General features: G+C 43.3%; 1 protein-coding gene across 1 annotated transcript in view; it reads left to right on the forward strand.

Moving 5' to 3' along the window:
• PLA2G4F (phospholipase A2 group IVF) overlaps window positions 1-23,030 on the forward strand; it is a 92,340-nt gene that overhangs the window by 55,989 nt on the left and 13,321 nt on the right. The window contains exons 13-17 of the mRNA XM_029598635.1: window positions 7,430-7,652; window positions 8,304-8,418; window positions 14,151-14,288; window positions 20,364-20,471; window positions 20,763-20,957. Of these exons, the coding sequence (XP_029454495.1) occupies window positions 7,430-7,652; window positions 8,304-8,418; window positions 14,151-14,288; window positions 20,364-20,471; window positions 20,763-20,957 (779 nt within the window). The remainder of the gene's footprint in view (window positions 1-7,429; window positions 7,653-8,303; window positions 8,419-14,150; window positions 14,289-20,363; window positions 20,472-20,762; window positions 20,958-23,030) is intronic.

A 23,030-nucleotide genomic window follows, 5' to 3' on the forward strand; every position in this document is an offset into this window, starting at 1 on the left:
GACACAGGGGGCAACTTTGTGGGACACCCAATAGGTTTAATTGGTATCCTTGATGGATGATGGACAGAACCCACTGGTCCAAGGTTATACTGGGCCACCGATCCACAAAGAACCGTAGCCTGCCCCCAACCAGGGAGTCTAGCGTCATGGGTACAGGTAGCTGGTTCATGGTCCCTATGATCCAGTCAAAACCCCATCCCGGGATTTGGCTGGGGAGCCGACTGTTGTGTTTGTAGCATTGAGGACCCTTGGTCGTTATGGAGATGACTCCGCCCACAGGGAAGAGCCCCGACGGGAACCACAGAGATTGGCTAAACTCAGATAGCAGACACAGATTGAATGGAAGGCTTCATTGTACTGCTGTAGATAGATAGTATGAAGCAGGAAGATAAGGCACTGAGGTGCGCGAGGTGCCAATACGTTCAACAGTCTCTGATGATGATTCTCACCCAGATGTTACAGAGAGGCGGGGACCCGTGGAGCGGGCAACGCCGAGCCTGGTGGGTGGAGTTGGAGCACCGGATCGTAAAGGTACTCACAGGAGTGTAGGCATCTTCCTGGTAGAGATGGTGGGACCGAAGGTCTGAGGTACAGGATACTAGAACGAGGAGCGAGTACCTGGTAGTCCAGAGGTCTTGTAGGAATAAGAGAGAGAGAGACCCCTGAGGAGCGGTTGTCTCAATTACTAAAGCCCCAAAGGGAGATGGAAGCGCGAGACCCCCAAGGAGCGGGTGTCTTGAGCTTCTGAAGGAGCGAGGCCCTTGGAGTGTAGAGCGGCATCTAAGTGAGCAGCTTAGAGCGGTCGAATAGCTTAACTGAAGTCCTTGCTAACTCAATGGTGGTAGCAAAGCGGAGGCTTTAAATACCCGGAGTTATTGACATCATGCAGTGGGGACGCCCCTGAGGTTCCCACCATGATGTGTATTTGAGCGTAGGAAAGGCACGCGCACGTGCCCTAGGAGGCCACGGGAGAGAGCATGGCGGACTGGAAAGCCCATGCTAGACTGGAGACGCCTCGGCACTCGGCACCAGAGGCAGCCATCTTGCCCAAGGAGGAGGAAAAGGGAAGAAAAGAGGTAAGGCAGAGCAGTCGCAGCTGTCTGCGACTGATGGACACAACACCGACTGGGCTTGAGAGATCTCTGCTGCTTGAAACGGCCATGGGAGCTCACCCTCTGTGAATGGGAGCAAGGGGCCAGAGGACAGTACTTCCTCTGGTGTTAGAAAGACTTCCTCTGATGCAGCCTTGCAGACCTCCTGGCTGAGGAGGGCAAGTCTGAATTGCTGGCAGAGAGTTGCTGGAGGATCTCATGGTTATCCCATAACTGGACCACCACATCCCTCACCTTATCTTCAAAGAGTTTCTCTCCTGTGCACAGCAAGTCAGCGAGTCTTTCCTGTACCTCCAGTCGGAGATCGGAGGCCCCAGCCATGCCAATCTGCGGGTGCCGAAACCTGCTGCAGAGACTCTTGAATGAACCTCGTAGTTTCCACACTCCAGACCTTGATATACCAATGATAAGAAGGGGTTTTGCTGCTATTGAGGCAGTCGCTAGGCCTCCTCCTGCACCTGCTTCCAGAGGTTGCTTGAGTATTGGCTCATTTAGAGCTGATAAGAGGTGATGAGACAATGAGCATGGCTCCCTTGGAATACTTTCCTCCCAAGAGCATCCACTGCGCTGTGATCCTTGCCCGGGGGCACTGAGGCACGGGTCCGAGAGCACTTGGACTTCTTGAAAGCGGATTCAACCACTAGCGATTGGTGTGACATCTGATGCTTCTCAAATCCAGTAGCCTGTTGGACAAGGTAAACCCCATCCACCTTCCTATTGACAGGAGGTACCATGAGGGGTTGATCTCACCACAATCTCTTTAGGAGCTTCCACGAACTGGAGGATTTCCAGCATCTTGTGCCTGGCATCCTCCTCCATCAGCAACTGAAATGGGATGGCTTCAGCCATCATCCGTACAAAACCTGCGAAGGTCAGGTTTTCAGGTAGAGACCTTTTTTGCTCTTCTGGAAGGGACAGCTCTGAAGGGAGACCCTCCAAGTCCTTGGATGAGGATTCTGAAGTGTCTTCTCCCCAGGGGTCATATGGGGCATCATCCTCACTGTAGTTCACAGGGGATAGAGCCCTAGGTGCTCGGTCTTCGTCCAAAGGCACAGGCATTGATGGCATCGGTGCCGGCCCTGGCAAAGCTAGATGGGGGGGGCTGAAGGCCTTTGTGTCCCCACTGGCCTCAATCAAGCTTCCTCCTTGGAGGAACCGACAACGAGCACTGTATCTTTCAGGGGAAGCTTCTATGCCCTGCTGATCATCAATGGCTTCCCAGGAATGGTAACACACCGATAAGCACAATGAGCCATTCCAGCAGTGGCTCCAGCAGGGCTAGTGCTGGCACCAGCACTGGCAGAGCCACCAGCTCAATGCCCGCTCCATCACCAGCTGGACCCTGCGCTCCAACTCCTCTTTGAAAGTTGTCGATGTCAAAACAGACTAGGAGGCAGGAGGGGTGACCAAATCTTCCTCAGATCCCCAAGGTGGATCAGCAACTGGCTCCAGGACCGATGGAGTCCTCAGACCCCCCAGCATCGATGGAGGATGAGCACCCCTTGCCGCGGAGTCGCTTCGGGGGCATCATAGCATGAGCCGGCGCCTTCCTGAGCCTGGCACCATCCTTCGAAGGTGACCGGTGCCGATGCTTCCTCAGCTTCCTTGGTGCTCGGCCCGATCTTTCTCCAGTGCTGAGGTCGATGATGATGAACCCACGTCCTCGACCTGGAAGAGACCGACAGATGCTGGTCTCCAGCACCCCCTATCCATTGGTGGCATTGACAGAACCGACGGTCCCACTAATGTAAATAACTCTGTGTCCATTGGTGCAGTTCCCAGGTCCATCAGTGCAGATGCCACCAATGCCAGTGGCTCGGACTTACTCGACCCAAAGAGTTTCTCCATCTTATCGAGTCAAGTGCGATATCCCTTAGGGGACATCTGGGCACACATGCAGCAACCCCAGACATCATGCAATGCCCCCAAGCAGAGGATACACATCTTGAGGGAGTCCATGATGGACATGTTCCTTGGACACTGGGGGCATTGACAGAAACCAGACAAGGCCATGACGAACAAAAAGAAAGGTAAAAGCGAGAACAATGACACCAGGTGGTTGAAGCTGGCAGGCACCGAGGGATCACCGCCATGGGGGGAATAGAAGTGAAATCAAATTTACCAAAAACCCTGACTGAGGCAGACAAAAGGGGAACCGATAGGGAGCCGCGTCGATGAAATTGTGAGAGAACCCAAAAAAGATGATGGAAAAGTTTTCTAAGGCAATTTCTTAAAGAAAAGCCATAAGCTCACTTTACCGTGAGGTGAAAGCAACTTGGATAAAAAGAGACTGAAGAGGGACCCCGTGTGGACACGTTGAATAGAGCATACTGGGCCTGCCTAGCAGTAAACATACTAACTGCATATCCTCTGAAAACTCAACAGAAACTGTGTGTAAAATGAGAGGGTCTAAAGCAAATATTCATGCCAATATATCTTTTATTTCCAATTATACAAAAACATTAATTCTTATGCAGGGACTCTATCTCAAATATAATTAGTCAAAGTATCCATTTAAAATAATCCAAACATGCTTTACCCCTTATAGCATGCTTTACCCTTCATTAGCTACACTCCACACATACTCAATTCACATTCATAACTCATTCCTCAATCACACCTCACATAAAAATGTATAGTTTGAAAATCTGCTTTGTAGTAGAGATGTGCATTCGTTTATCACGAATTAGGCAATTTCGACGAAATTGCCTAATTCTTCCTGGTTCAGGTGACCCGAACCCTGACACGGATTTTCCCTGAACTACGAGGAAAATTCGTTGTTCGGGTTAGCGTGAGGGGGAGGGGCACCTTTATTTAAAAAAAAACAAACAAACACCTCACCCCAACCCTTACAGTTTAATTTATTACAACCCTCCCACCCTCCGGACCCCCTCAAAACGTACCTAAAATCCGTGGTGGTCCAGCGGGGGTCCCGGAGTGATCTCCCACGCTTGGGCCGTCGGCTGCCAGGAAACAAAATGGCGCCGGTGGCCCTTTGCCCTTACCATGTAACAGGGGCTACCGGTGCCATTGGTCGGCCCCTGTCAATGGAAGGAGCAATGGACGGACGGCGCCATCTTGTGCTCCTACCATGTGACAGGGGCTGACCAATGGCTATTGGCACCATTTTGAATACTGGCAGCCGACGGTGCGAGTGCAGGATACGGCTCCAGGACCCCCGCTGGGCCACTAGGGACTTTTGGCAAGTCAGGAGTCCCCCCCCAAGACAAATTTTTCCTCCACAATCTTCCTAGTTGCAGTACTCACTCGTTTTTTGAAAATGTATTGGGTTGTTTAGTACTGTGTACTGGTAAAAATAATGAAAGTGATGGATCTGGTGTATTTCCTGATATTTGTCTCATACGTTTAGTATTCCTTTCTACAATTGGGCTTCTATTTTCTATATCATCCCTTTCTTGTTTACTGTCTAATCTTGGTCTATGCATAGAATTATCTCTCTGTTTTTTATGAATATAAGTTTGTTTAAATTGTTGTTTCCATGTGTATACGTTATTCTTTTTGTAATCAATCTCGTCTCATTTAAATTTTTGTAATTTCATATTTTTAAGATCTTTGGTAAACTTATCCAGATTTTCTTTATAATCACTGTAAATCACATCAAAACAAATATTCTTTTTTAAGAATTCCAACTCAGCATCAAGTTCATCCTTTAGATCCTCTTCTTGTTTCTTTGAAGTCTTTATAATCAGAATCTTGAGGTCAAGGGAGCATTTATTTAGAATCGCTTCCCATGATTTTAAAAAGGCTTGGTCTTCTCTAAATAAGTTTGGAGGTTTATTGATTCTTGGTCCTCTTGGGATTCTCTTATGGCAACAGTATTCTAGAAGGGTAGACGCGTGTAGACTACTTCTGATAAATCTCTTGCTGTTATTAATAGTATTTTCCCATTTGGTTAAAAAATCTTCTAAAACGTCATCTTCTTTAAAGAAGGGTTCCGCTGGTAATAATTCATTAAGTTGTCCATCACCGAAAATTAAAACATCTTTCCAAGGCGAGAACGTCATAATCCGAAACAGGGAAGGACCCAAGAAACAAGATGGTAAATGGTCTAGAAAAGCCACGAAGTGAAGAAATCAAAAACTAGACCGATGCCTTGGAAAGATTTTATTAGATAATGAAAGTGCCCGACTCTGGCCAAAGTTTCGCCTTATGGCTGCATCAGGGGCTCTACAATAAAAGTAATAATATATATTAAAAAAATATATACATTTAAAAAAATACATTTAAAAAGATATATAACATCCATAATAATAGAACAACCCAAAAAAATGTACAGGATATTTTTGAAAAAGCAGGAGAACAGGTAAGTTATAGAACAGAGAAGATATATTCACCATTATCTTCGGTATAATCTAATTGCAAAGACAAGGCTCAGTGTCTTTATATCAGCTAGTATCTGGTTATGTACTACTTTAAAAAATCCATATATCCTGTAAAATTAATGAAAAGATGTAATCAACGATGTATGAGAAACTGATCTAAGAGGAAATTCATTGTATGAGTACCCTTAAAATTACAGTAAAATTACCTTTAGAGTAAATGCAATACAGTCACTTGTGCTATCACAAAGTTCAATCCTTTTTGTGTCCGAGACAAAAGTGCATCAATGTTTGTCAACCAATTAGCTTTCTGTCATTATAAAAAATACGATTATGAAAATGCAAAGATGATTAATACAAACAAAAATTAAAAATTATCGCATGGTCTTCCAGTATGATTTATATATATGGGAACTCAGCAAAAGCTAAAATGCTTTAATATTTGTCAACAAACGAAATTACTATATGTCCCGGTGTGATCTATAAATAAATAATATCATAAGAATGTCTTCTTAATATTTCATTTTGTGGTATTTGCAACAAACTGTAACGTACTTATATTATGATATTAAAAACGCTGATATCATAGCGATTCATGAAAAAATACAGAGAGGAGCGTTTTAGATATTCATGTGCTCATCTATTTATCTAGAGATCTTAAGTTTGAAAGTACAGAGCGCGTCAGGAAACGTACCTTACAATCTCTTCAGAATGCGACATAATAATCAGAAAAAGAAGAATTGTCTGACAGACTAAGGGTTCTCTTATACTTGAAAAGTCGTGCCAAAAAAGTGTGACATCATTTCCGATTGGATAGCCTGTCAATCATTCTCCAAGATTCATTAGTTTATAAAGACTATAGAAAAGTATAATGTATAAAAAAACCACTATAAAAATGTACTTTATAGGGATGTTAAGTTGTTAAATCTGTCCAGACCCGCTGTAGAAAAAGGTTGCATTGAACACGCTATTAAGGAATAGCGTAGTGTAAACCTAAAGAGGTTTCTATCCATATCTTCTATTTATAACGAGGCATGTATATGTCACCAACAAGAGTGAGCAAAATATCATTAGCAAGCAACGATAATTTATAACTACACTTATTAATTAAAACTCCTTTAATTATTAGTTTAGTTCTTGTTTTCAATGCAAAAAGCTCCAAAAAAATTGTGAAAAGCAAGGATGATGGGGGCAACCATAGCTTGTTCTGCACCCCATAGTATAATTGTTAGAATACCCTCCATTCACCTTAATACAAACTTTGGGTCAGTCATATAGCTTTTGATCCAGTTAATGAAATAATGCCCAAAGTTAATCTTTACCAAGGTCTTAAAACAGGGCCAATTCACTCTATCAGATGCCTTCTCGCCATCCACTGTAAGAAGCAGAGAAGGAATGCCCTCCTTATTTTCTCACCTTATTAGATCTACAGTTTTATGGACATTATCTATCACCATCCAGCCAGGGATGAAGCCGGTTTGGTCTGAATGAAGTACTGTAGCAATCACTTAATTTACTCAATCTGCTAAAACATTTGCCAAAATCTTTAAGTCAACATTAAGGAGTGATTATAGGTCTATAGGAACCACACACCGGAGGGTTTCTTCCAGCTTTGACTATCACTGATATGCCCGCAAGATTGGTACCATGGGAGAGGGAGCCAATATCCCTTAATAGTTGAACATTCTAGTCAAAGGGACTAGGCAAGGGGCAAACCATTTATAAAACCTTCACATAAATCCAACAAGCCCTGGGGCTTTACCAATTTTAAGATTTTTAATAACTTGATTTCCCTGTCTAACAAGCACTGATGGTCCTGAGATAGTGCTGGTAAGCAAACATCCTTCATCTTTACATTATTTTTAATAACTGGCTGGAGACCTCGGGATAAATTCAAGTAAATGATGTCTGATAGTTGTATTTATTAATTCTCTAATGATAACATTTATCTATTTATAACTTTGGAAATTATGACAGGTGTATGACCTCCTTGTATAAGGACCCAGACTGGTCTCACAAGGACCTCCAGGTTCCAATCAACAGCATCCGGAATTCTGTGACCCTCAGCAAGAGCGGGGCATTCTCTCCAGACCGTATAAAATATTATTTTCGGGAGCTGGCGTCTCTGGAGAAAGATGGCAGAAAAGTCTCCTTTACAGACTTGTGGGGTCTGATCTTAGAGTACTTCTTCTACCAGAAGGTGCAAAAACATGACAACTGAAACATCGCATGATAGTTTTTCTTCATTTGGGAATTGGTGGTCTTCACTGGAGGTGCTCTTTTTGCATATTATTTGCACAAAGAGTTGCATCATATAAGGAATATTTCTTCAGTAAAGACACCAAGTGAACCAGATCCTAAAGTTAGGAAGTAGGGGGATTTTTCTCCCACATTCAAGAATAGGAATGGCAGTTTGAATGAGCATGCACTTCTCTGAATCTGCTAGCAATGCCAATGAATAAGGACAAGTATAGGCAAATATGTATGTGCCTATCATTGATTGTACTAGAAAGAGAAGTCAAGGGAAGAAATGAGCGAGCATGCATTTCTCTGAATCTACTAGCAATGCCAGTGAATAAGGACAAGTACAGGCAAACATGTGTATGCCTGTCATTGATTTTACTAGAAAGAGAAGTCAAGGGAAGACATGAACAACAAAGAAAAGGTCCTTGGTTATGGGAAATGGCGGGGTGGAGGGTGATGGGACTGCCCTACTGCGATTCTTAACTTCTTTGATTTTTATGAGAGAGATGTTGGCTCACTGTTTACACTTTCTTTAGGATGGTTTTCTACACCAGAATTTTCCACCATAAAGTAAGCCTTTTCTGTCTGTTCCTCTGGCTATATTCAGGAGAACCCATCAAAGCTGTCTGACCAACAAGAGTCAGTTCGGTGGGCACAGAATCCATATCCAATCTACGGTGGGGTGAATGTCAGAATCAATGTCAGTGGCAGTGACTTTGCAGGTACAAAACAGGTCATTGCTTTCTTATTGCACATGATAAAATAATTTTCAGATTTAATTCATTTTACGATGAATTTTCACGTTACATGTGTACATTTTTGTATTTGATTTATAAATAAAATATTAAAAAATTGAGGATATATGCGTGTAAATAGCATATATTCATATACATGCTCTTTTATAAATCTCAAACATACAAGCATAAGTGTCAGCGAGTAAATTAGCACGTGTAAAAATGGGGCAGGCCAGGGCTAACATTTACGCACGTAAGTTGCTATTTTATAAGCAAGTTTTATATGCAGACTTGGCAGTTTACTCGCCTATATTTACACCTGCTCTGTATCAGGAGTAAGTGATTAGAAACATCTTAAAAGTGAAATACTGACTGGGTGGGGGGTCTGGGTGAAATGGGGGGAGTTGAGGATGAAGAGCCAGGAGGGTCTCGATGACCTGCAGATGGATTGGGTGAACTGGTAGACTAATTGGTAAAACTGGTAATTTCCTTGCTATGTGCATGTTAGAAAATCTCCTGACTTACACATGTTAAACATTTAAATTACATGGGTAAAATCGCCATGTGTATATTTTTAAAAATAGAAGAATGCAGGTATAGCAGTGCGCCACTTATCTGGATAAATTCGAACCTATCTGGCTAAGTAGCAGCAAAGCCAGCACTTATCAGGATAAATCAAAACTTATCTGGATAGGTGTCAGATAGGTTGGAATGTATCTGGATAAGTGCTGACTTTGTCGCTGCTTAGCCGGATAAGTCAGAACTTATCTGGATAAGTGAAATATTTGAGCATTTTTTAAATATATGTGCGCATGTTGCAGGGTACATTTGCACATATTTTATAACCCATGCATATTATATATATACAGGTTAGAAACATAGAAACATAGAAATAATGGCAGAAAAAGACCAAATGGTCCATCCAGTCTGCCCAGCAAGCTCCCATACTTATATGTTTCACTGACCACCAAGTTCAGGGCCCTTGTTGATAACTGTTTGATTCAAATTTTCTGCCACCCCCTGCCGTTTATGCAGAGAGTAATGTTGGGGTTGCATCAAAGGTGAATCATAAGGCTTAATGGTTAAGCCGCATCAAGCAAGTTACCCCAATGCTTGTTTACTCAGACTGCACAGATCAATGCCTTGTTGGATGTTGTCTGAATATAAATCCTCTTTTCCACATTTCCCCCTGCAGCTGAAGCAGAGAGCAATGCTGTAAATGCATTCAAAGTGAAGTATCAGGCTTAATTGATTTAGGGTTGTAACCACCACAATAAGCAAGCTACCCCCACGCTTATTTGTTTACCTAGACTGAATAGTTCAGTCCTTGTTGGTTATTGTCTGAATGCAAATCCTCTTTTCCATACTTCTCCTTGCAAGCAAAGAGCAATGCTGGAATTGCATTACCCTTGTGAAGGCTTATTGAGTAAGGGTAGTAATCACCAGGTAGTAGCCACCATTCCAGCAAGCCACCCCATGGCTCTTCTCTTCAATTATAAGATAGAGGAGTAGATTTTTGCACACCCATATACACACATAAATGGGCGTGCACAGCTGTTTAAAAGTTAGGCTCCCTGTTATAATCACAATATCCAGTGAATATTATCCACTAGAATATCAGGGTGGTTTGAATAATGTAATTAGCGTTATCAAAGAGGGACATTTTCAGGAGTTAGGGCTTTACCTGCAGAACTGTAGGTGGGTAGAGCTGATTAACTCAAAATGTATCCCCGCTCCCTTTGCAGAGCAGGCAAAATGTGGCACATATTTCACAACACACTAAGGGGTAGATTTTAAAAGATGCCGCACGGTTCCCAGTGTGCACACATGGATGTGCCGATTTTATAACATGCGCGCGCACATGTGTGCTGGATTTTAGAATCTGCGCACACATGTGTGGCTGGTGCGCACAAGGGGCAGGTGAACTTTGCAAATTACGCGCAGCAACGCAATCGAGCCTTCCCATCCCAGTCCGCTCCAATTAAGGAGAAGACTGGGAGGGAACTTCCCTACCCCCCCACCTAAACTCCCTCCCTCTTCCCCTCTCCTCTCCTCCCCACTCCCTAAACCCTACCTATCTAATCTTTTTGTTTTTCAACTTACTTCAGGACCGGAGCTGAAGTAAGTTGCGCGTGCTGGCCGGCTGCCGTTATCGTGCACGTTATCGGGACAGTGTACAATGGCGCTGTTCCGCACCTCCCCGCCCCCCCGGCCCGCTCCTTTGAAGAGGCCTGGCACTTGTGCTCATACCGGGGTTTACGCCCAGTGGCTGGGCCCGTTTGAAAATTCGTGCGGCACGCACAAGGCCCGGCCAGGCACGTAAACCCCAGGTTTTACACGCGCAGGCCTTTTAAAATCCGGCCTTTAATTTTCATCTAGTTGATTTTCAGTGTGCAGTTGAGCAGGAAAGTTACCCAGGTATTCAGCGGAATATGCTGGGCTTAAGTTACCCAGGTATAGCCCAGGGTATAGATAGCTGCGCGTATCTTATAAAATCCGTGGTTGACGCGCCTTTCCTCTTACCCCACAAATATCTCTCCTCAGTGATTCACAGGTTGGCATGTATGTGGGTTCTTAATTGACACATGCCACAGACATAGGCATGAGCGCAAAGCCTATGTCTGTGGCAGAGTTTTTACAATTGACAATATTAGCTGCAGCCTGATATATGCAAGATATATATATGTATATATGTATATATATCCTGAGTTCAGGGTATACACTTTAGTCCTTCCAGACAATGCCTCCTGGAAGTCTTAGGCCTTTTACATTCCTGCAGCCAAGGTTCCAGCTGTCTTCAGTGTCTTTCACCAAAGTCCAGGAAGCTTCTTCCTCAGGCTGCGTCACTTCTGCCTTAATCCAGGCATTAGGAATTAACAAAGTCTGACTCTCAGGCTCAGATCCTGACCTGTTTCATGAGCCTAAGGCAGCTGGGCCTGTGAGGCTTCAAAACAGTTTCCAAGTTGATCCCCAAAGACACATTCGCCTACCTGATAGTACCCAGGTAGAGATGCATCAAGTTAGGGCGAGAGAACATTGTAGAAATCTTATCTTTGTGTATCTTTCCTCATTCCAAATCACATCCAATCCTCACTGATGTATCCTGTGCTGTTCATATGTCTGTCTGACATAAGAACAGAGAAGGCTTCAAGCATCGCAGGCATCTCATGTAAAAATCATTATACAGTCTCAAGACAGCTTTGTAGAGAGCCAGCATGTTCAAGGTGTCAATCCCTGATGAAGGAATAATTTTCTGAAACACCGCAGTGTCAGTTCAAGACACTAGAACTGGTTCAAGACACTAGAACGTAATGACATGCATGGAGAAGCAAAGAAATCATTGTTATGAGGAAGTTGTGGACAATACAGCACCTTGAAGTTAAGTGACTGTTGATTAACATATAAATATTTTATTTATTTATTTATTTGATTTTCTATACCGACATTCGATATGTTATGTCACATCGGTTTACATAAAACAGAATGTCAAAGGCTGGCCTTAATGACATAGTACAGTATAACATCCTTAAAATTGAGAACCTAGCTAACTACTTAATAACAGGTTACAATATAACATCTTATTTAAGAACCAAGCTAACTATTTACAACAGAATGCCTGATAGTGTTATTAATTATTTACAGGATATAGTCAGGTTTTGGTTCATTATGCGCAAGGCTGGACAGGGGGAACAGGGGGGGGGGGGGGCCGTGGTAGGAATTATTTGATTGGAGGGAATGCTTTCCGGAAGAGCCAGGTTTTGAGGTTCTTTCGGAAGGAAGGTGTGGAAGGGTCAGTCCTGAGTGCAGGGGGAATGTTGTTCCAGAGGTGAGGGCCCGCTACGGATGCAGCTCATTCTCTCATGGAGACTCTGAGTGATTCTTTGGAGGGGGGAATGGGGAGTAGGCATGTGTTGGATGAGCGGAGAGTTCTGGTGGGGTTGCAGGGGGTCAGTGGTCCTTGTAGCCAGCTGGCTTTGTCGTTATGGATAGCTTTGTGTATGAGCATGAGTGTTTTGTATTGAGCTCTGAAAGGGACGGGCAGCCAGTGGAGTTGTTTGAGGGTGGGCGTGATGTGGTCGTATTTTTTCTTATTCGTTAGTAGCCGGGCGGTGGCATTTTGTAGGAGCTGCAGGGGCTTGAGGGTGGAGGCTGGGAGGCCGTTTAGGAGGGCGTTGCAATAATCGAGCTTGGCAAACAGGAGGGACTGCAGTACTGTTCGGTAGTCAGGGGGGTGAAGTAGAGGTTGGAGTTTCTTCAGGATTTGGAGTTTATAGAATCCTTCTTTTATCAGAGTCTTGATGTGAGTTTTGAAGTTTAATTCCTGGTCCGGGGTAATTCCTAGGTCTCTAACTGTCGAGAGTATGTTGCATTTGGATTGATTTGTGGGGTCGGAGATGGGTGTTGTGGCTTTTCTGGAGAGGTGGAGGATTTCAGTCTTGTTCTGGTTGAGCGTCAATGCCATTTCTGAGAGCATGGAGGTTATGTCTGTTCGGTGTGTTTCCCATTGATTTAAGGTATTGTCGATGTTGTCTCTGATGGGGAGCAGGATCTGTACATCATCGGCGTACAGAAAGTAGTTGAGCCCTGTTTTTTTCTAAGTATTTGCATAGTGGAAGCATATAAACATTGAAGAGAGTGGGGGATAGTGATGAGCCAACAAATACCAACAAAAATAACAAAAGCACATCTTGAATAAGTGACTGATGATTATAAACCTTCAAGCCTAATATCGGGTGTGTTATATTCAGAATTGATAAACCACCTGAGGTATATGCTGGTCACTTTGAGATGATGTATTTAAAAATATTCACATAATCTATATTTAGATATTGAAACAAAGATTCACAGAGTCTATTTTAGTGTAGATAACTCTATAGTGTGATCATGATTATATGATTTTGCATATGTCTGACTGGGCCTGTAAAACTGGCCCCAAATCCCTAGTCCACCACCAAAACCTGTCCTTGAGTTACTAGATGACCCTCCTATAGTGGTATAAATAGTTGACTACTATGAGAGCCTTTTAAAGAGTCTCTATCTCTGTCTCTCTCTCTTTCAGAGCAGCCCAAAATAAAAAAAAGCATATTTCCCTGCTTTCCTCATGTCCTCCACCCATAGTAGCAGTCTGCTTTGGAGCATAAAACATTTTCCAGTACTACAGTTTACAGAGTTGCATGAATTGATAGAATGCAAAACTACCTCACAATCCATATCAAATTTGCTATTCTCTCACAAGCTTCACTGTTTCTAGAAATGATAATCCAACTGGATTCCGATTTTTTTTTTTTTTTTTTTTTTAAGGAAAGCTGTCTCTTGTTCCTCAGATTATCTCTCTCACTATGACATATGGCAAGACTGTGTGCTTCTGTGCTTAGGTGAAGGGTATACTGGTGTTAGGCAGAGCTCCCCAATTGCTCAATCTGTGCACAACCCTCTTGTCATGCAAATTTATTCTGCATGTTATAGTCCAAGCCCTTCAGCAGAAGCTGCAAGTCATGGCAGATTGTCAGGTGGTTTTATGGGCAGGGATTCAAGACTGAATGAACACCACCAAGCCCAGTTCACTGATGTTCTCGTAGCTGGATTTGAAGCTGTGCCTCCAGAAATGAGCACTTTTGTACATTCCTGAAATAGATAGTGCAAATGTCTGTTCCTGTATTTGATTTATTATTGGTAGCAGCAGTTATAATAATGGCTTTGTTGATGTAATTTTCCTGCAGAATGGTGCGAGTTTACGCCTCATGAAGTTGGTTTCCGCAAGTATGGAGCTTTTGTTCGCACAGAAGACTTTGGCAGTGAATTCTTCATGGGGCATCTAATCCGGAGACGTCAGGAGCCCAGGATCTGTTACTTGGAAGGTAGAGTCTAGACCTGCTGGGCCAGAGGAGAGGAAGGCTGGACTTCTAGTCAGAGAGTCTTAAGGTTGTGCTTGGATGGATACCAAAGTCAGTGCACACGTGAATCTTTCCTTGACATTTTGGGATGAATTTTCAGAAGCATTTCCACACCTAAAATACAGTTTTATGTGTGTAGATGAGCTTCTGAAAATTGCCCAGGCAGGGGGTTGTGTGTGTAAAAGTATACATAGAAGCAATTCCTGCTCATACTTTTGTGGATACTGTAAAGAAGTATTCCTGGGGCAGGGATAGTATTTAATCACATATTTTTGATTTTTGAATACATTTGCATAAATATACTCCCATGCATTTGGATCTGTTAATGAGCAGATGTGATTGTGTGCACATATGGGGGTAGATTTTATAATGTGTGTGCATCCGTCCATGTGCGTGCGCTTCCAGGCATTCACACATGGATGTGCTGATTTTATAACATGCGCCCGCTAGCACGCGTGTTATAAAATCTGTGGACCGCATGCACATGTGTGCCAGATTTTATAATCTGCGCATGTATGTGTGGGCAGCGCGAGCAAGGGGAGGGATTTTTGCAATTTCTGTGCGGCGATGCATTCCGGCCTTCCCCAGTTCCCTCCCAGTCCACTCCAATTAAGGAACGGACTAGGAGGCAAATTCCCTATAACCCTACCTGTACTGCCTCCCTCTTCCCTTCTCCTCCTCAGCCCCTAAACCCTACGTTATCTTTCCTTTTTTTTGGTTGTACAATTTACTTCCGGGCCCGATCTGAAGTAAGTTGCCCGCACCGGCAGCCCGCCAGCGCGCGAGTCTTTGTGACAGCGTTCAATGGCGCTGTCCCGGCCCGCCCCCGCCCTGCCCTTTCAAGGAGGCCTGGCACTTGTGCGTGTACCGGGCTTTACGCGCGTGGCCAGGCCCCTTCGAAAATTCACTCGGCGCATGCAAGGCCCCTGGCCACATGCGTAAAGCCCGGATTTTACGCACGCAGGGCTTTTAAAATTCGGGCAATGCTAGGCTGCGTTTGGTGCATACCTGCTCATTTTCTTTCTTTTTTTGGTGGGGATTTAAATTTTATTGAATACATATACAAACAATAACATATTGATAAGCAAATTGACCAACAATGTATGCTCAAGTATTGCAACAGAACAAATCATCCCCTCCCCCACCTTCCCCACAAGATAATAGTAGAACCTGTGGGATTATGGGTCAGTAACTATCCATTGTATGAAGAAAATGCATCATTTTAAATCATTTTGTAACCAAAGCATATAAGGCAACCAAATATTTTCAGATTTACCTATAGTGCTCTGCCTTAACACAATCAATTTCCCCATCATATAGGTTTTATGGAGTCGTAAACAAACAGTAGAAAGAACTGAGACTTCAGGGCACTTTCAGGAAGCAGCCAGGTACACCTTAGCTGCAATAATAACCTGAAGTATAAGAACCTGTAACAATAACACCACATTAGGTCTAGGAAGGCTCAAGAGAAATATTTTAGATCTCTAGATACAATAACATCAGTGATGTCTTGTATCAAGATAAAAATCATGTCCCAATATTTTTGTACAATCGGACAAGGTACCTTCCTCATGGCACTGGTGCCAACAATCTGGACTGACATTAGGATTAAATTTGTGAAGTTTCTCAGGGCTAAGATTCTAAGAAAATAAAAGTTTGTATCCATTTTTAACAAATAGAGTAGATATAGAGTTGTGTCCTACAGAAGGAAAAATAGATCCCAGATCCTGCATCTAAACTCTCATCCAAATCTGTTTTCCAAGCTGCTAAATGGAGTGGTTTTGTACATAAGTCCCCATTTAATATTAAATACAATTTCGAGATTAACCCCCTAATAGAACTGGCCTTCTCACAATAACCCTCCAACAAAGATTTATCCTTTACTAGGTCTCTGACGACCAATTTAGAGCTCAAATAAGGTTGTAATTGTAAGAAAGGAAATTTATCTCGCTCATTCACTAGAAACCTACCCCCAAAATCTTCAAACCTTATCACACATGAGAGACCCCCATGCCTCTGCCACACAGGATATTCCCAAATCAGGCAAATTGATATGGGGGGGGGGGGAATCCTTATTAAATCTTAAGGGGGACAACGAAAAATTCCCGTTTATGCACAAAAACTGTTTTCCAAGTGTCCCATAACTGCATAGTCAATAAAGTAAAAGGGGAAAAGAAGCCCGATCATTTACATAGGAGCAGATTTTTAATCTTACGCAAGCGGGGTACATTTGTGCGCCCTACCCGGCGTGCACAAATGTACACCTGATTTTATAACCTGCGCTCGCTACCGCGCGCACGTTATAAAGTCCAGGTCGGCACGCGCAAGGAGGTGCACACTTGTGCACCTTGCGCACGCTGAGCCCTAGGGGAGGCCCGATGGCTTTCCCCGTTCCCTCCGAGGCCACTCGAGGCCGCTCGAAATCGGAGCAGCCTCGGAGGGAACTTTCCTTTCACACCCACCCCCCTGCCCTATCTAAATCCCCCCCCCACCTTTATTGCAGGAGTTACGCCGCTGTGCTGGAGGACTCGGGACCGCCCCCGGACCGCCGCCCCGCCCCTGGACCGCCCCTTTTTCAAAGCCCCGGGACATACGCGCGTCCCGGGGCTTGTGGGCGCCACCCAGCCTATGCAAAATAGACTCAGCGCGCTCAGGGGTAGGTTTTAAAGGGTTACACACGTATATTACCTTTGTTGGCAGATTTACGCGCCATCACCCGACCCGGGGGCTGGTCTGGAGGCCTCGACCACACCCCCTGGCCGGCGCCACGCCCCCGGGCCCGCCCCCGAAACACCGCGTCACGCTCCCAAAACGCCACGTTATTCCGCAACGCCCCTGACACGCCCCTTTTACGAAGCCCCGGGACTTACGCATGTCCCGGGGCTCTGCGCGCGCCGGCGGCCTATGCAAAATAGGCGCGCCGGCACGCGAGGGCCCTGCGTGTGTAAATCCGGCTGGATTTACCCGCGCAGGGCATTTAAAATCCGCCCCTATTTCTTTATAGTAGGAACTCCTCACCTGTTTAGTTTGATACAAAACATTCCTTGCAAACCTAGGCGATCTTCACCTCCATATAAAACCAAAAATACGACTTCGCAGGGATCTCAACATTTTATCAGGTACAGAGATTGGAAGAGTCTGAAATAGATAACATAAGTAAGGCAATATATTCATTTCAGTGGTAGCAGTTCTACCCAAACATATCACAATAGAAACTTTCTGATTATATCCTCTCACCAAGGGTATTTATATAATTTCTAAAATAATTTTTAAATATACTGAAGCGCATTCAAGTCATAAATTTATAACAAAGGACATTTTTCTAAAACACATAACATCACTCTTACAAGAATAAATATTGAAACGCATTAAAAAAACTCAGACTCAACTGGCTGAGTTCTGTTTAACTATTCAGTTGTTAAATCACTTAAGCCAAAGTTCAATCGCTGGTATCCAGTAACCTAAAACTTTTATCTCTTCATGGCGTTTCAAGATTTATTGTTGTAAGAGTGATGTTATGTGTGTTAGAAAAATGTCGTTTGGAATACATTTATGACATGGATGCTCTTTGGTATGTTTAAAAATTAGTTTAGAAATGATATAAATACCCCTGATGAGAAAATATAATTTGAAAATGTCTATGGTGAGGTATTTGTTGTAATATGTTTCAGCAGAATTACCTCACGAATCAGTTTTTGTATTTGGATATCCAATTAGCAGTTCTACCCAAACACGATAAATTGTATTGCTCCCAACTATCCAAGTTCTTAAAAATAGTTGAGATCGGGGTGGATAATTATATTGAAAATGTTTTCGATAGCATCCCCAGTATAAATCCCCAGATGCTTCAGTTTGTCCTTAGCCCATCTGAGAGGAAATTCCTTTTTCAGGTGTTGAGTTAAAGAATCAGACAAAACAATATTTAGAATCTCAGATTTATCCATGTTTATTTAAAATCCTAAACCTCCCAAAACCATTCTATTTCATCCTCTAGCGTTCGCAAGGATTTCACCATTGGGAGAGCCTAGTGTGAACAAAAGATCATCAACAAAGAGAGAGATCTTATGCTGTCAGTCCCCTGTAGGGATTCCTCTCACCCTTGAGTTTCGCCAAACCCGCTCAGCAAAAGGCTCCTTAACCAGGGCAAATCTTCCCTAAAGTTATTAGAATATCCACCATTCATTTTAGTGCATGCCTCTGGGGATGCATACAGTTTCTGTATCCAACAGAGAAAGTTATCCCCCACCCCTATTTTTCCCAGCACCTTAAATAACCTCCCCCCCCCCACCCCGTGAACTCTGTCGAATGCCTTCTCGGCATCGACCTCCAATAGAAGGGAGGGTATACGTTCTCTCTTAGCCCACCAGACCTAATTTAAGGCACTTCTCAAATTGTCTGCAGCCAGTCTCCCCCTTTTAAAATATGATTGATCCTTATGAACATGCGCATTCTTTTTCCAAGTGAACTTATGCGTATAAGTCCACTTTGAAAATTTGAGCTAAAGTTTGCGTGTACTGTGTTCACATAAACTTTAGCCCTCTGCAGACCATTGACAGTTATACTTCCAAATTGGGAATTAGTGCTGGAGTTGCCAAAGGATTCCAGATTATATACGGAGACAAACTGAACCAGTCCTGAATTTTTCCCGTTGCATGTAATTCTGCTTTTCGTAGGAAAATGAGAACAAAACAAATCCATGCATATAGTGGGGCAAAACCAAGACCATCTTAGGCTATTCCTTATGACTTGGATCCATCTTGTTATACCAGTTCATACTATCCTTCCTGAAAGTGTTCATGACTCAGTGACACAGAGCTAGGTGCTTTTCTATAATCTTAGATTTGTTGAGCAAAGTAGACCGAAAACTGCTCAGATTCACAAATTGTGCCACATCCCTTGGAAAACTCCTTCAAGGATCCACAATTCAAGTCAGGGTAGGGTATGATGCACAGTTTTTAACATAAGTCAGTGTACCACCATTAACTCGGTGTTTACTAAAGGGTGTTAAGTTCTTAGTAAATACTACATGGAATGGTTTTACTGCGGCTGGTAATACATATATATTTTACCAACAGCAGAAATACAAGAGACACATTCCCCCTCCCACTCCAAAAGCATCAACCAACTAACCTCCTTCCCCCCATCACCGGTCAGCAGAGGTAGCACTCCCTTCATTCCCCCCCCCCCCCAGAGTTTACTAAGATTGCCCCCAGATCTCCATCCTTAACTCCCCCATCTGAAAGTCTTTCAGGCAGGAGCGATCCCCACTCACTCCTGCCCTGCTGGCACTGATTTTAAGAATGGCACCAGTTAACCCGAGGTTCCCCTTTGCTCCACATATGCCCCAAAGTTTTTCTCCTATTTTAAAACATTCCCTGGCACAGACATTGTAGTGATGGTGCTTGATTGGGAACCTGGTATGTGTGCATTCTAGGTGCAGCCAGTAGGTGTCATCATTGAACAATGGTTGGGACTCCCTCCTCTGCCGGGACTCGTTTTCCAAGCTTTGGCAAGCCCACGCCAAGCCTGGAAATTGAATATTTTGACTGAGCCACAAGACTGTCACAGCTGAAAAATTAAAAAACATAATGACGTCATATGATTTTTAATTGATTATAGGGTGATTATTATTTTCCTTTGGATGTAATTTCGAATATTTCATAGTACGTAAAAGGTATGCTTTTGTTTTAAAAGCGCTTTTTCTCTTTCTTTTTAGTCCCTCTCAGGCTCTAATCATCTTCGGTCAGTGCAGCTGCAGTTTTCCTCTTGGTGCTGTTTAGTAGGGGTGTGCGGGCCAAAAAACCATTTTGTTTTGGGAGGGAAGGTTCCAGCCAAATTGTATTTCACTGGAGGGCACTCTTTCTTTTGTTCTCATTTTGGGAAACTGTGCCTGCTATTTGCAGATAGCGAGCATTGTTTCTTGAAATGAAGGTCAGAATTTCGGTGGGATTTTTCTCATTTTGTACTGGAGTTGACTGGCCAGTTATTTGTTGTAGTAATGCTATTTATTTTCTCTCTCTTCCCCTTTTCTCTCTGCAGGTATGTGGGGAAGTGCATTTGCTGCAAGCTTAGATGAGATCTGGGCGGAAGTAGCTGGGACAGGATTTGCCTGGATAGATTCTTTGAAAGATGTCATCAAGGTAGTAGGTAGGGGACAGTGCATAACTTTTTTTTTTTTTTTTTAATTAAAACTCAATCTCTCTGAATGACCCTGTGCTGGTGTGCAGATATAATTCTGGATCCAACAATAATGAAAGAATTGCAAGAGTGGTTTTGGCATGATTCTCTTGGACTCACTCCTTGGGTTACTACAAGTGTTCCTATATTCATCGTTATACGTATTATAGTCTTTGCAATCTCAGGGAGGATTAGTGTGATGTTTGGGTGCTGATGAGCAGAGTTTGATCCTCCTAACCCATGGCGTATTTTGTGTTACAGATGACTCGCGTAAATTACATTTACGGGATCCCTTGCAGTTCAAAACTCGGCTGGTGATGCCTGGTGGAATTTTGTCACAGATTTTTCAGGATATTTTCAAGTCCCGTTTCACCGCCGGAGAGAGTTACAACTTTACACGTGGCTTATACCTCCACAGAGACTATGTTGACATCACAGAGTTTGTGGCCTGGAATGGTAATTTATTCTACGTCACCACAAACTATACCAAAAAATAGAACACTTTCAAGAAAGACACTACTAAAAAGTTAAGCCGTATGCATGAATACATTTATAATCAGAAACTAAGGAATACTTCATACAATAACTAGCTGTAGGCAACTAGAAAAACTCTATGCTCACTCTTTCAGTATAATTAGATCTTCCTTGTTTCACTTGTCCATGCACAGTCAAGAAAAAGTTTGTGTGCTCAATAATTGTGGAATTAACATATCTTTTGAGAAAATCACCTATGTGTGTTTCTCACAAAAGATAAGTTAACTGCACAATTAGGGGGTAATTTTAAAAAGGATGTACATGCATTTTCACATGTAAAACCCAGTTTTATGCATTTTACCCATGCAAGTGAGCTTTTGAAAATTGCTATAATTTAAGCCATTGAATTGTTCATAGGGTATTCATGTGTAAGTGCACTTTACGCGCGTAAATGGCTATTGAAAATTGCTACAATAGTATGTTACATTTACACGTGTAACTCCTTTGAAAATTACCTCCATATTGAGCACACAAATTTTTCCTTGACTGTGCATGGATAACTGAAACCTAGAAGCTCATAATTATACTGAAAAAGTGAGCATAGAGTTTCTAATTGCTCACAGCTATTTCTTATATGAAGTATTCGCTTGGCTGAGCCAGGCCCAATCGGGGCCTCACTGTTCTCCTCCAAACCTCCACTCCAGCCTGTAAAACTGTTCTGGGTGCAGGGATCTCCTGGCCCCCACTTACCCCATACATGGAGTCCGGCACAGTCCAAAGGTTAGAAGCAATGCCCATTTGCTCTTGTCCTAATGGCCTTCACTTAAAAAATGGCACCAGCTGCCTGCAGGACAATGGCAATGTGACATCACTGTGGCATCTACGTCAGGGCCGGCCAGCACCATTTTCTTGTACAGCCGTTGCCTTGCTTCAACAATCTCGTTTGTTTAGCACAATCATCAAAGGTAGAGAACCTCTGGAGTGTGGGGTGCAGAGGGAGCCACAGGCTGCAAGTCTCTGTGCTCCTGGATTGCAATGCACTCAGGTGGTCTGATGAGAAATATATTTACATTCTGAGTGGAGGTTTGTTCTTCGGCCTATGATTGCAATTTTCTGGCCTACATCAAGTTGTTGGTAATCATTAATCAAAAAAGTCTCTGGCTTGTGAACTTCTGTGATCCCTAATTTAGTTTATATGCATGGTTCCATCTATATTGACCACATGCCTTTCCGGGTAATTGTCATAGAAAAAGCTGACATATCGATGTTTTTATTTCCAACGCAAACAGATCTCATATGTGAAAGCATTATGACTCCTTAAGCGTTCATGAGTTTTGATTCCATTGACCTGTATTATGAGTCCCTTTGTTTATTACTGTAACGAACCAGTATCAGGATTTGAACTTGCACGTTCCAGAGCTTCTCCTGAGTTGTAGATCACTGTACGTACCGCCGGCCCGCCTGCTCGCCCTCCTCACCCTGCAGCTTCTTTATGGCCTCCGATGATTCAGAGGGTAACTTTCAGAGCCGGTTCCTGAGGGTAAAACGATGCTTTACCTTCAGAAATGGGGTCTTTGGAAATGACGCAGGCCGTGCCACCATGCGTGCAACTTTGCCCATAGTGAGGGGAGGGGAGGTGGGGTTCAGGGGCAGCTTGCGGTTTTGCACATACCTTTGATTTTTCAAAAGTACCTCTTTACTTTTACCAGGAAAAAGTACCCGCATGAATTTGTTTTATTAGTCACTTTTCAAAAGGGAAAGGTATTTTGGGGGGGGGTTTTTCCCGCTTTGAAACTTGGTGCCAAATTCATGGGTTAAAAAGTAGCCGTGAGCTTTGCATTTCTGTGGACAGTTTGAAAATTTCTCTCTTAAATATAACGTGAGATTTTCTGCCGAGCTTTGTACAATGTACAGTAAAGTCCTTATTAAACTTCCCCACAGATGAGTGAGAAAAGCTTCAAACTTATTTATTCAAATAGAAAATATTTTACATGCATTAGTGGGCTGTTAAGTGAGGCTGCTACTGTCCTACCCTCCTACAGGGTTACTACTGGA

Source organism: Rhinatrema bivittatum, chromosome 4 (assembly GCF_901001135.1).
Source record: "Rhinatrema bivittatum chromosome 4, aRhiBiv1.1, whole genome shotgun sequence".
Classification (NCBI taxonomy): Eukaryota; Metazoa; Chordata; class Amphibia; order Gymnophiona; family Rhinatrematidae; genus Rhinatrema; species Rhinatrema bivittatum.